This window comes from Cydia strobilella, chromosome 21, assembly GCF_947568885.1.
Source record: "Cydia strobilella chromosome 21, ilCydStro3.1, whole genome shotgun sequence".
Lineage (NCBI taxonomy): Eukaryota > Metazoa > Arthropoda > Insecta > Lepidoptera > Tortricidae > Cydia > Cydia strobilella.
The window spans coordinates 8984596-8998268 of record NC_086061.1 but is presented as its reverse complement, the minus strand read 5'-3'; the positions used below and the strand labels follow the sequence as shown (position 1 = coordinate 8998268).

Sequence of the window (13673 nt, the reverse complement as noted above, 5' to 3'; positions counted from 1 at the left end):
TGTTAAATAACAAACGAAACCGTCAACGCCATCTATACGACAGTTGGCCAGAGCTAGTAGCGCCCTCTGAACGAGAATCAAATTTTCTTGATTTTCAAGGCACGTTTTTTCCTTGAACTGTATCTATCTATTATGGAGTTATATCTATCTTTGGTGTCTAGCCATAGTAGTTGCCGCGCACCGCTAAGGAAGGACGCCTGCTCGCGCTTGCGCCACTTAGCGGTCATATATGTCGTCGTTTTGTTAGAGTTAATCTTCTGCACCTAGTACTATTATTTATTCTGTGGCTAGGTCTAGACTTGACTTTTTCTGTTCTATACCACACTACCGAGGTTTGAAACCACGATTTTTGACCACCACACACTTATGAAAGGTTAAATTGAGAGCGTAACTTCCGATTTGGCAACGGCCCGGTCAGGTCCGACTCTTAAACTGCGTAATAAACGTCCATCGATTACCATGACTCGCTTGCCCGGACGACATCGTTTTCATCCATTGTACCCAAAATTACGCACAACAAAGCGTTTTAGCAAGACCATTTATCATGCTTAATGACCGTTGTTATCAACTGTACCGACATACAAAAACCAGTATAACTTAAGAACCCTTGATACCTATATTTAGTATGGAGTTACGGGTCAAGTAATATTAGGAGATGTTAAAATCTTATTTTAACTAAGACTCTTGGCTATGTATAGTTAGTATGAAATTAGGGGTCAAGTAATATTGGAATATAGGAGTTTATGAATATAATCCAGGTGAGAACTGGGACAGCGACCTTTAGAATAATTGCGGAATATGGCTGAATAGGAACTTTGTGGAAAGTTACAGGCATTTTGAAACGCTTTGTTGAAGACTATAGCTAAAGTAATACAAAGTTGTATAATAAATTGAGAGCACAGATAAAACGCATCCTAAAAATTTAACTCAAGAATTTGCGCAGTTTTTAAAAAACCGACCAAGTGCGAGTCGGACTCGCGCACGAAGGGTTCCGTACCATTACGGAAAAAACAGCAAGAAAATCACGTGTTGTATGGGAGCCCCATTTAAATATCTATATTATACTGTTTTTAGTATTTGTTGTTATAGCGGCAACAGAAATACATCATCTGTGAAAATTTCATCTGTCTTGCTATCACGGTTCATGAGATACAGCCTGGTTACAGACAGACAGACAGACGGACAGACGGACAGCGGAATACCTTTGGGTACGCAACCCTAAAAAGGAACTGCCATTTGACCTTCCAACCCAGAAAGGAAAACTCGGCAGCGATTTTGATAGCACAGACTGGGCAAGTGTTATTTTAAATATCAAACTTCTATGAACTGTGGCCACTGAATAAATAATAGTACTAGGTACAGAAGATTCACTCTACAAAACGCGTCTATTACGACAGATATGACCGCTAGGTGGCGCAAGTGCGAGCAGGCGTCCGTTCCTTAGCGGTACGCGGCAATTACTATGGCTAGACACCAGAATTGGTGTGGGCCGCATGTACTTGTAGCGACGCGAGAAATCTCGAAGTGAGCCACGCCGGATGTGGCCTGACTAAGTATTATTGGGATATTTGGGATTAGTCCGGTTTCCTCGCTATCTTTTCTTTCACCGTAAAACGGCAGCTAAACATCTAATGAGATTTGTGCATAAGTTCTAAAAAAACTCATCGGTACGAGTCGGGTTTCAAACCCTGCTTCCGGTTGCAAAGCCGCACGCCTTGCCACTAGGCTTGTTAACCTCTCAGATTTAATCTCATTCTTTAATCTTATTCGAAAAAATAAATTCAGATTAAAAAAAAACTATAAAAACTAGCAATTTCAACATCGCTGCGTTTTTAGCGACCTTGTCATTTTTTTTAGTTTTTAACTGTTGCTTTTTTTAACTATTTTTTTTTTACCATCGAACACTTCCATTAAAACTATAACAAAATGATGCCAACTGGTATTTTAGATCTAAATACAATTCATACTTTGATATCAAACTAGAATTCTAGTTAACCAACGCAAATCTACTGATTTCAGACATAAATTGAGGCTTAAAATACAGTAAAATCAGAATATCATATGAATAGAAACGCAATATGATGTAAAGTTATCCCTGTAAGACCCACTGGCCAATTTTTAGGACAAACTGTAGTCATAACTAGCTCAGGAAATCAAGTTTTGCAAGCAAAATCAGACCCTATATCGAATTCTGAAATTATGCATTATTTCCAGGACAGTCGTTACTTTTTCGAAAAATGAATGTGAAGAATTTCATACATCGACCCGCTTGTACCTATCTCTATCGCACGCACGTAATTATATAGCTGTCCCGCTCATGATGGCAGCGGTCAATGCCACTTTGCGAGCGAGCCAGCATTATAATTATGCGCGTGTGATAGAGATTGGAACACGCGGGTGTATGAAGTTCTTCGCTCTTAGCGTCCGTACTTAACCTATCTTAAAGGGTGGTATCCCAATTTCTTTGTCCAATGTGCATTGCGTCTCACTCTTTCATTAAGCAAAATGTGAGACGCAAACACACATTGAACCAAGATATTTGGACATATGGAATACCAACCAAAGGTATACAAGTTGCTACAGTGTGTGGAAAATGCCTTGAATTTTTTTTAGCCTTGAATTTTGGCAAATTGGTAACCGTGGGTTAGGGAATGGAAACCGGTTTTTAAAAGTATAGGAAAACCTTAACAACCGGTTTTCTCTACAATTAAAAACCGGTTTCCATCCCTACTGTGGATGTAGACTTACCTATTGCGTTTCTAGCCATTTGATAACCCTTCAAATTTATGAGAGCCCGATAATATAGTTAGCGGGTCGGATTAAAAATAAAGATAAGATGCCTTTTACACTGTATCCTATATCCGATATCCTGTAGGATAGTGTGGAAGAGCTTTAACCTAGTTTACACGCGTCTATTATTGCGCGACTTTCTAGTGTAAACCGGGTTTTTAATGTTTGCCTTTGCCACAAGCGACGGATCATTGCAACGGACTTTTTAAATAAGGCGATTTGGGTAATTACGAATACTTAAGAATGTCGGATAATCCGAAAATCACCTATAATTCCATTAAACTAGCATCCATTTCCGCCGTAAGGTACCATTCGCCGTGGAACGACACAATTAATAGCGCACGGATGGTAAAAAGTGTACATTATATGGTATTTTTCATACAGCTCGCGTTTTAAATTGTATGGAGATTACAGTTGTCACCGTACCTATGTGAAAAATATTATAGTCGCATCACATTGGTCTGTCGCTTAAGTTTCAAAAAACTTTGGCAATTCACAATAACATGTGGTTACTACACATTAAAAAACAAAAACAATTCATAAAATAAATTAACTAATTCTAATACTTCATGGCCGATGAGTATACGTTAGAGTTCATGTTACGCTGTAATTACGCCCCTTTTAACATTTTTATATTTTTCGCCCATCGCTTAGGAGTTAATTTTTCAACAAATTTACGTTTGTGCCACTAATTGACTTACTTAACTCAAAATTGACTTCGAAGGGGTGGGCAAAGTTCCATGAAATCAGATTCATATTTAACAAAACACAAGTACTGTATCTCACATAAAGTCAGATATGACATTGTGGGTGCGCGATAAAACACCATAAAGATATTTATGAGTTTATGGCCTTTTTTTCTCTTCATCCAATTTCGGTAAGAAAAATGTAGCTAACTGTACGATGATTTTGTTTTTGCACAAACATTGTAGGCGAAAATCGAAATTAAACTATCGTAAGACATATTTAGATCACCGCGGTTACACTCATTTTTTTATTATAAAAATACTCACTAGTTACACTCACTAGTATCTTTATAATAAAAAAATACTAGTGAGTGTAACCGTAGTGATCTAAATATTGTGGGCAAAGTCATAAAAACAATGGGCAAAGTTGCATGGTACATTTCAAGCTTGGTTATGACAATGTACACAAAATGCAAAAGGGGATTTTTACACTTAATAGAGTACAAACGAATTATACTCTAGATTAGTACAGCACGATAATTTACCGTTAAGTACTATTTTGTATTGTTGTGTATTTTTATATGATACCGAAAGAAGCAGTCTTACTGGACTAAATGCATTTTTTGTTATCTTTAACCAATGTGTGTTTAATTTTGTACGGGAATCGAACCCCGTCCTCGTCACAAGACAGGCAGTGTTATTTCACATCAGGCTGTACTAAGTCAATACAAAAACCACATGACTCGGTAAATCGACCAATTAGGTACAGTAAGCTGCAGAGATAACTGACCCCCCTTGCCAACAATATACAGAGGGTCAGTTGTCTCTGCAGCTTTACATTTTTGATCTATGTACTTATATTAATAGTCGTACAATCGCCATCAGATATAAAAATGTCTGGACATATATTTGTGAATATCTTGGCCGCTCATATATATCTGATGGCGACTGTAGGATCGAATCACGTGTTCTGTTAACATTTTTTTGGATTTTTTATAATTATATAATCTATAGGTAAGGCCTTTAAGGCTTAAGCCTGACCTGACCCTAACCACTCACGTGTCTAAAATGTCTCACTCAATCAATCATTTTCCTTTAGATCAAACTAAAACGTAAAATCGTCTAAGTCTAATACCACTAGGACATTTAAAAAAAACGTAAACAAAAAACTTGACTCGGGCACCTTTTAATAAAATGTGGTACCTAAATGACAGAATTACATGGTTATGTTCTTTACCTTCTTTTCAGATCCTGGCCAGCGATTAATTGTGGTATTTTCTATAAAGAGGGACCTTATTGTCGATGGCGCTCACGCCATTATAAACGACGCTCCGATATAAATACAATGCCGCGCGACGCTGTGCGGCGTAAGCGCCATCGACAATAAGGTCCCTTTTCATAGAAAATGCCCCAATTGGTTGAATTCAATGTGTAAAATCTAAGACATATTCACGCTTAGAAATTGATAGCTAATGTAAACGGCGCTTTACGGCTCCGTATATTACGCGGTAACACCGACTGTCAAAAATTGACATATGACAAATCAGTTAACGATAAAACATCACCTACTTCAGCTGTCGAATTGAAACCATGATTTTTTTCTTAGACTTTGCACAGCTTAGACAACAATGAATTTTTGGCCCTAATAGAATAGACTATATGTGGCTTTCCATCAGATAAGGGTCCTTATGCTTTATGTGCATTAGAAAGGTTCTTAGGTAGGGTTACCAGACGTCAGGAATTTTCCTGACATGTCAGGAATTTTGGCCGTTTGTCATTTATTCGGCTGGAATACGAAAATGTCAGGAATTTTAGTGAATAAACGTGCTTTTTTATTATGTACCTAAATAGAATCCACAATTAAATTTAAACAATGTATCAAGCATACATAGATATCGCTTACGGCGACGAATCTGCACAAGCATAAGGACCCTTCTCTGATGGGAAGCCACAAATGAGAATGAACCTTTTCCAATCAAACAGTTATAGTCTTACGTCTAAAACACGCAACTACTTAAGGCATTACATTTGTTTCGGACTTATACTAAAGCGTCAGTAGAACCAAATAACCGTCACACATTTATATTGACATTTGTGACATTTTCAACCAAAAGGTACCACATTGTCGCTTGTCAATAAGGTTGATTTTAAATTGAAACCATATGGAAATAACGCCTTATTGACAACCGACAATAAGTACCCTTTTGATTGAGAATGGCACATTTACTAATAAATTCAACATTGAAAACGGGTATTCTATGTATATGAAACTGGCCCGTTTTCATGGTTAATAAGGAGTTAGGGACATGGAATTTATCTAACTGATCTATTTTATCTCGCTTAAAACCACGATAGGCTAAAATAACTGTTTAAATATTGCTCAAAAAAAGGCCAATAACAAAAGAAAGTACAAAAATATTACATATTTCTCTAGAATAGTGGGATAATCTTCGGTTACATTCATCTGATGTAAATACTATGCCGAGAAACTATTTAACTTTGCCCTCATGCCAAGCAAACGAACACTAAAAATACTAAAATAGGTACCTTTCAAATCCAAATTGTAATTAAATATCGCTAAACGGTATTATTCTTTAACTTACTTTTTTTACTTTGCCATGGGCAAAGTTACAAAATGTACATATGTAGTGCTTAATTGTTTTCCATCGTATTTTCTCGGAAACGTTCGTATTTGCCATGCTACTTCAGTCAACCTCAGTACTCTTTGTACCGAGACTGACTGAAATATCAAGACACATTCGTACGTTTCCGTGAAAATACGATGGAAAAAAATTATGCACTACATCTGTACAATCTCTCGGGGTATACAACACCAATATTAAACAATATGGCTCAATATGCTATGACAAACGGTTATTAGGCCCATGACTGATATTCGCGAAGGCTAGTGGCTAGTGAGATATTGCTTTTACATTTTAATCGGACTTTGAAACCTTTAGATTGCAAATCATTATTTTTGCAGGTGGCCAGCTGAAGCGGTTATCATACTCATGAGCATCCGAACGCCGGTGTGCAAGCGAGACAAGGCCATGCACATATTTAGCGATGTCCCGCTTGCACTATGCAGCGACGTTCGGATACGAATCTGATATAAAGACCGCCTTAGCGTAAAGTTAGATCAATGAGTTTTATATTTTACAAGCTGGTACAGTTCACCTCATGAAACGATACAACTAATTATTCGCATTATGTTACTGGTAAATGTACCATTTCTTTTTTTGTGATATAGGAGGCAAAGGAGCAGACGGACCGCCTGATGGTAAGCGATTACCGTCGCCCATGAATAACCGCAACACCAGAAGGTTTGTAAGTGCGTTGCCGGCCTTTAAGATAGGAGTACGCTCTTTTCTTGAAGGTCTTATCGTCGTAACTTATTGTAGTTTTTCATTAAGGCAGTGTTAGTGCCATAACATTCAATCGTCTTCATCGACAACCTTCAGGGAACTTTTTGCATAAAACAGTCAAATTTACATTTTCAGATCAGAAGAAAGAAAAATAAATTATTTCTCATTGATTTCACTTCAGCTATTTCGCTGTCTTAACGTATACAATTACGTTTTTAATAATACATATACATCCTTATAAAACCAGCACGGCGTATATCTATCTATACTAAACTATTACTATAGTCACAGCGCTATAACGTTATATTAAATTTGTTTAACTATAGAATCGCACTTTTATCGAAGCGTATAAGTTATTTTATAGTAGTGTTGCTATGTTGCGATATGAAGAGCTGAGTTTTTATATGTATTCAAAGAAAAAAAAACCGTCACGAAGTGCAACTGCTACTTCGTCTTAACTTTGCCCAGATTTTGTGAAAAATTCGACACTGTTTTTTTTTATCATCTGTGAAATGAGACATACTTTTACTGCGCAATAAAGGGCGCCTCGCAATGAGGCGTCTTTTTTCAAAAAACGACACATTCATCATAAAAGACCGTCGTGTTATCAAAAAATATATAAAAAAATTAAAATTCAGCATATTGTTATTTATTAATAAAGTGCACAAAAACTGTCTACTATAAAAACTATTTAATTTCGAATGCAGTTCATTTAACATAAATAAAAATTACTAAAGATTACCAAATTTAACTCATATGAGAAAAATAATCTAAACAACCTCCTAGCCAAGTCGGTAGTGACCCTGCGACCAAGCAGGAGGTCCCGGGTTCGAAACCTGGTAAGGGCAATTATTTGTGTGTTTACCACAAATATTTGTTCCTGAGTTGTGTGTGTTCTATGTATAGAAGTATTTATTTATAACTGTATATTATATTTATCGTCATCCAGTACCCACAACAAAAGCCTTACTTAGCGTAACGTGAGAGCATCGATCTGTGTAAAATTGTTCTATAATATTTATTTTAAAAAAACTGGGCAAAGTTATGTTGTGACGCAAACTTAACATAAAAATACGGTATATGTTAAGTTTCTACTATTAAGTTATTGCTTATTTATCAGATTCATTGATTGTATTAGACGTGTAAAGTATAAGACACATTCGTTCTTTGAATTTGACAGTTATTTTAGGTGACGCTATACGGAAACTATGCGGTCACTCAAATTCCACAAGACAGCCTTAAAGCGCCATCTTGTGCAGCTCTCAAACTCGCAGGCAGTTTTTTCTCCTCTTATACAATCAATGAATATTTTTGCCTTGATTAATATATAAAACTCTCGCCACAAACTCGCTTGTCACAAAAAATTGTCAAACGGGAGTTTTTGACCAAATGAACTAGACTTCACTATTACAGCTATGTCACAGGCCACCTATAATTATATTGGTGTATCGCATGGTATAATAATATACTCCGCCTGGTACTCTCTTCCGAGACTGACTGACTGACACAAGCCTACGTCATCGTGAACCTGTGAACAGCATGATGACGTAGGCTTGTGTCAGTCACGTGGTTCGCGAGGCTCGGAAGAGAGTACCAGGCGGAGTATATTATTATACCATGGGTGTATTGTATAGAATTGGTGGTTGATGTTCGTGTAACAGTGCAATTGGCTTCAATGCCCGCCAAAATATCTCCATATAAATAAAAAGAGATTTAAATGTTTTAAGAGCACTATATATTACTATTTTTACAGAACAGTGCAAGTTTGCTAGTGGGCAAAGTTGCAACTGTTAATTTTGCACGGTGCAAAGTTGCAATAATAACGGTATACACAACTCCTGACAATAATAAGTCTATGTTCAACGTGTATAATTACGAATAACGAAATTATTGCTTGCCTTTCCAACAGCGAATGATAAGCGTCAATAGAGTTAGACCAAGTAAAGTCTGCAACGACTTTGATAGCACTCGCAGTGCAAGTGTTATTTTAAAAGTCATAATTTCAAAGAAGTTTGTCGTTTAAAATAACACTTGCACTGCGTGTGCTATCAAAATCGTTGCACTTATCTTGGTCTTACTCTAGTTTAGTATCAGCTACGCAAAATTAAAGACGGATTAAAAAAATGCGGTAAACGCTGTATACAACCTCAACGTAGGGTTAACAATCTTATGCCTTGGGGCCACAAAACGTACGCTCCGAGCGTGTACGCTCGACGCTATGTATGGCGGTCGGCGTCAGCGTCGCTCGTGCACGCTCGGAGCGTGTTACATGGCCCGAGGCATAAGAGTTCTTATTGCAATGAAATTAGATACATAATAGTCATGCTCAAAATTTAAAAACAAAATATAATTTCTATCTTATTCTTTAGATAGTACCGGTTTTTTTTTTAATTCAATAGTTACACAATACTTTTTGTGATTTTTTAAATTTATATTCTGATATCAGGCGATGCGTAACTGATATATCGACGATAACTGTGTATATTGATAAAAGTTTAATACTTACACTGTACATTTAACTAAAAGCCGCCTTTGAGTGGATGATTACGTCTCAAACTATGGATTATTTTAGTCGAATTTGGATTGAAACGGGAACTATGTAGGTACAATTCAACAGTGTAACGCTAAATGCCTAAAGAGACCTAAGGTTAATTTGTTTTTTCTAACGTCCTATCCCGAAATCGGTTTCTATAGCGCTGCTGACATTAGGATGCTTTAGGCTTTGACAATTTTCGTTACGTCCGTCACAAACACATCTCGACCACTCATCTGTTAATAACCTACACGCCGATTGTGTACGCTGCGACTATGGCGCGCGTCACCGGCGGAGCGAAGAGGGTTTTAATATCATCTCTATACAAGAGTATATCTAAAAGTAAACTCTTATATTGAGGTGATCCTTGCACCGACATCAGTGTGCAAATTAAGTAGACGCTCAAGCGAAGCGATCAGCGTAAACGTATATGAGCGGCACGCGTAAATCGCTGTACGCTTGATGCAACGCTACCCGCCCCGCCGAACGCTCGTCACTAAGACCGCACACTTGTGTAAACATGGTGACAATTAGAACACATCCTAGCACGTATCACCTAGACGCCGGCCGTATATCATCGCTGCGGTTGCGGCGCGAATTGGCGGCGCTTCTTGCTGCCGCGCGCGTCCCCCCCTCCTCCGCCTCCCCCTCCGCCTCCGCCGCCACCCCCCATGCGGCGCGGATGCGCGGGCGGGGAGGAGTAGCGCCGTTGTTTGGATGAGAAGGAGCGGTTGCGGTTCTTTGGCGCACTGTCGTTGGAGTAGCGTTGTTGCATTACTCCTGGAAGAAAAGTAAGTTTTTTAAAAATATAAGATTTGTCCCTAGGTGTTGTGGAAACGGCTATTCAGTTCTAATGTTTTGATTTTGAACTTGGAGCGGGAATGGCATTTCAAAAGTCTACATTTATACTCTTCATGAAAAACTAAGGTGTTTTCTGTATATATTAAAAACACAGTTGCATTCGCTTCGTAATACGTAATGCCGGCTGTACACACTCGTCGAGACACCTCGAGACAGGCCGAGAACGAGTGTGTACATACTGCTCCCATCTCGTCCCGCTCTTACTGGTCTCGTCTCGCGCCTCTCCGATTGGATCAGAGCGGTGCCGAGACTCGTGTATACTTACAGCCCGCATTAGGATAAACAGAGACTCGTCTCGGAGTGGGCGAGGAACTTTGTAACGCGGACAGCGGCGGCGGAGACGCGCGCCCGCTATTAGTGTGGCCCACAACTGTGTAAATACCTATATCTGGTATGTGCAGTACCTGAGGGTATGTTGTTGAAGTCTGAATTGCTGGTAATGTGGTGTATGATCAGGCTCTGGTGAGCGGACACCCGCCGGGGAGTGGGCGAGGAGCACTGCAGCGCGGACAGCGGCGGCGGAGACGTGCGCGCGCCCGCCACCGGTGAGGCCCGCGCTGAGCTGTCCGACCACTCCTGTGGACAATATAATCGGAGGTTTAGCAGATGAAAACAAATAACCACTATGAAGGTAGGTCCAGATCTAGGCGCCATTAGAGCACGCAAGTATTTAACGGGCCTTTAGCGAACGAGACGCATTCACCAGATATGGACACACCTTAGTACTATCTGTACATACGACTAAAAATGGTACGGGTAATGTTGAAATTTTTTCTCTTTGTTGTATATTAGAACACTCACGGAGGGGTGCGGCGAAGGAAGAGTAATGGTTCGAACGTATCTCGGACCCATCTCCTGTATCAGCACGTGATCCGTCACGCGGACTATGCTCCCTATGGCACCATACAAGCGTGTCCTAAACTGCAGCATTTGTAGCACTTGATCTCAGCACTAGCAAACTTTGTTCCGTTGTCGGACTATTTGCCAACAAAATCTGTACTTTTTGTAGTATATATTTACTTACAGGTTCGCTATCGCTCGGGGGAGGCGAAGGCTCGCTAGACACCGCAGCCGGCGGCGCCCGATGGGGGAAGAAGAACGGTTCGAACGTGTCTCGGACCCATCGTCTATATTGTAGCACGTGATCCGTGACGCGTACTATGCGGCCGAGCGCGCTGTGTCGCGCTAGGAGCACGTTGTGTGGGGCCACGGCTTGCTGGAGGATTATGTACCCGTAGTCAAAGGCCTGGAAGAAAAACAATTTAATCATCATAAATAAAGGCGAATCGTGTCGATTATTGTGTAAATGCCTCAATAATATATGTCCGTGAATAATTTTACGGGTATATTCACCTCATTCACGTGGAGTGGACACAATCTGCCCGGTTAGGAAAATTTATTATTAATATGTTAGGAAAAAGCGTCCTTCATCTAATATCAATAATAACTTAAGGGATATGTCAGAAAGAGACTAGTTTTAGGTTTATCAAACAATGAACGCGACTATCTAAGACAAGTAAAAACTTTTACTTCTCCTAGATAGAGGGTTGATCGCTCTTCAACGGGTAAACCGGTTTGAATGCGATTTTTTCAGTTGTTTTGTGGTTATACATATTATATCAAAATCGGTTCAACCGTTTCATTGCGTTGGGGTTTCTTTTTTAAATTTAATTTATTAGACAGTGAAAGTTAAACAATTGGCAATGGAGTCCTATGTAAGTTTTGAAAAACTCAAACTAAAGGGAATGGTCGCGTACTGTGCGGTTTAAGAGGAATTTTCTCCCGCGTACGCTTCGGCTGTGGAATGAGCTCCCTGCCGAGGTTTTCCCGAGGGGCTACAGTATGGGGTTCTTCAAAAAAGGAGTGTACAGGTTTTTAAAGGGTTGGCAACGCGCGTGTAATACCTCCGGTGTTGCAGGCGTCCGTAGGCTACGGTAACTGCTTACCATCAGGCGGGCCGTATGCTTGATTGCCACCGACGTGGTATAAATTAGTCTATTAGAATCAGTCCACGCTATCTCTGCGCTGACTTGGCAAGAGATTTAGTGGAAGTACCACATCAGTTGGTGCAATAACAGCTTATGTGCACTAACCCGGGGATAACTGGTTAAACCTGGCCTCAATCTCACATCGGTGACAGGTGCGACAATTGTCACAAAATATGACATATGTAGAATTATCGGTTAATTATAAAATAGTCACCTGTCGCTTGACAATTGTAGCCGTGGTGAAACAGGAGCCTGGAGTTACCATGGTTACCAGTACAATTTGACACTGGGTTATGGTTTAACCGCTTAACCCCGGGTTAGTGGGATGGTGCAAATGAAAGTGTGACTCACCTGTTTAACCTGTATCGCTCCATAACTCGACCTCCCAATATCATTTCCCGGCGTCAACGGATCCTCTATACACAACAAGGACGGCCTATGCCCATCATTCATGTCCTTCTGTATCTCGTCTTTAGACACATACGACCCCCCATTCTTCACCCTTATAGCCGTTTTCACGTAGTTAAACTTCCTTCCATACAGTTCAAAGAACTCTATTAGGAGCACGCCCAGATTGTGTTGCTGTCTCAGTCTTTCGGGGCGCGGATGGAGCTGGAGGAAGCTGATGCACATGAGTATGAGCGAGTAGGAAGATATGCCGCCGGTGAAGACCTCGTTCAGGTCTCGTTGGAGGAGGAACTGTTTGAGAACCATTACTAGGCGTGTTAGGACTGGGTATTTTTCCTGGAAAAAGAAAGGTGAACATTAGTTATAAAAAAACAGGCCAAGTGCGAATCGGACTCTCGCACCGAGGGCTCCGTACTTTTTAGTATTTGTTGTTATAGCGGCAACAGAAATACATCATCTGTGAAAATTTCAACTGTCTAGCTATCACGGTTCATGAGATACAGCCTGGTGACAGACGGACAGACAGACAGACAGACAGACAGCGGATCTTAGTAATAGGGTCCCGTTTTTACCCTTTGGGTACGGAACCCTAATTTACGGCCAATGGTCTTACACAATATATGGACTGACGTTTATCTGACATGGCTATTTTTACGTTACGTATACATTTGACGTTACCATCCCCCGCAAAAATTACAGACAAGACGTCTCCGTTTGATTATATCCTATCGGTTATATCGCATGCAACAGCCTAATACAAGAATAATTATAATATTAAGAATGCATTAATTTATTTTGTACAAACAATAAAATCATTTCAAGGTGAAAAGATGTAAACACAAAACATCTGTACTTACATCCGCCGTCTTAACTAACAACAATAACTTATTAAACAAGTGCGCTTACGTTGGTTCTTGTTGTTATGGTGTTAAAGTTTATTTTCGGTTAGCATACAAAGTTAGTAGTTCATTATTCGGCACGACCCACATGCTACCGGTTTTATATGTGATTTTTCTTTTTAAGGCCGTTCCATCGGTTTGCC

The 13673-nt window shown here is 39.7% G+C and overlaps 2 protein-coding genes across 2 annotated transcripts in view; one reads left to right on the top strand and one right to left on the bottom strand.

The window, feature by feature from the left end:
* Window positions 1-13673, top strand: part of LOC134750990 (NADH dehydrogenase [ubiquinone] 1 beta subcomplex subunit 3) — a 519415-nt gene that overhangs the window by 288829 nt on the left and 216913 nt on the right. The window lies entirely within an intron of this gene.
* Window positions 8471-13673, bottom strand: part of LOC134750838 (non-canonical poly(A) RNA polymerase protein Trf4-1-like) — a 30859-nt gene continuing 25656 nt past the window's right edge. The window contains exons 5-8 of the mRNA XM_063686072.1: window positions 12575-12967; window positions 11260-11481; window positions 10640-10811; window positions 8471-10154 (exon numbers count right to left, since the gene is read on the bottom strand). Coding sequence (XP_063542142.1) covers window positions 9949-10154; window positions 10640-10811; window positions 11260-11481; window positions 12575-12967 — 993 coding nt within the window. The 3' untranslated portion in view covers window positions 8471-9948. The remainder of the gene's footprint in view (window positions 10155-10639; window positions 10812-11259; window positions 11482-12574; window positions 12968-13673) is intronic.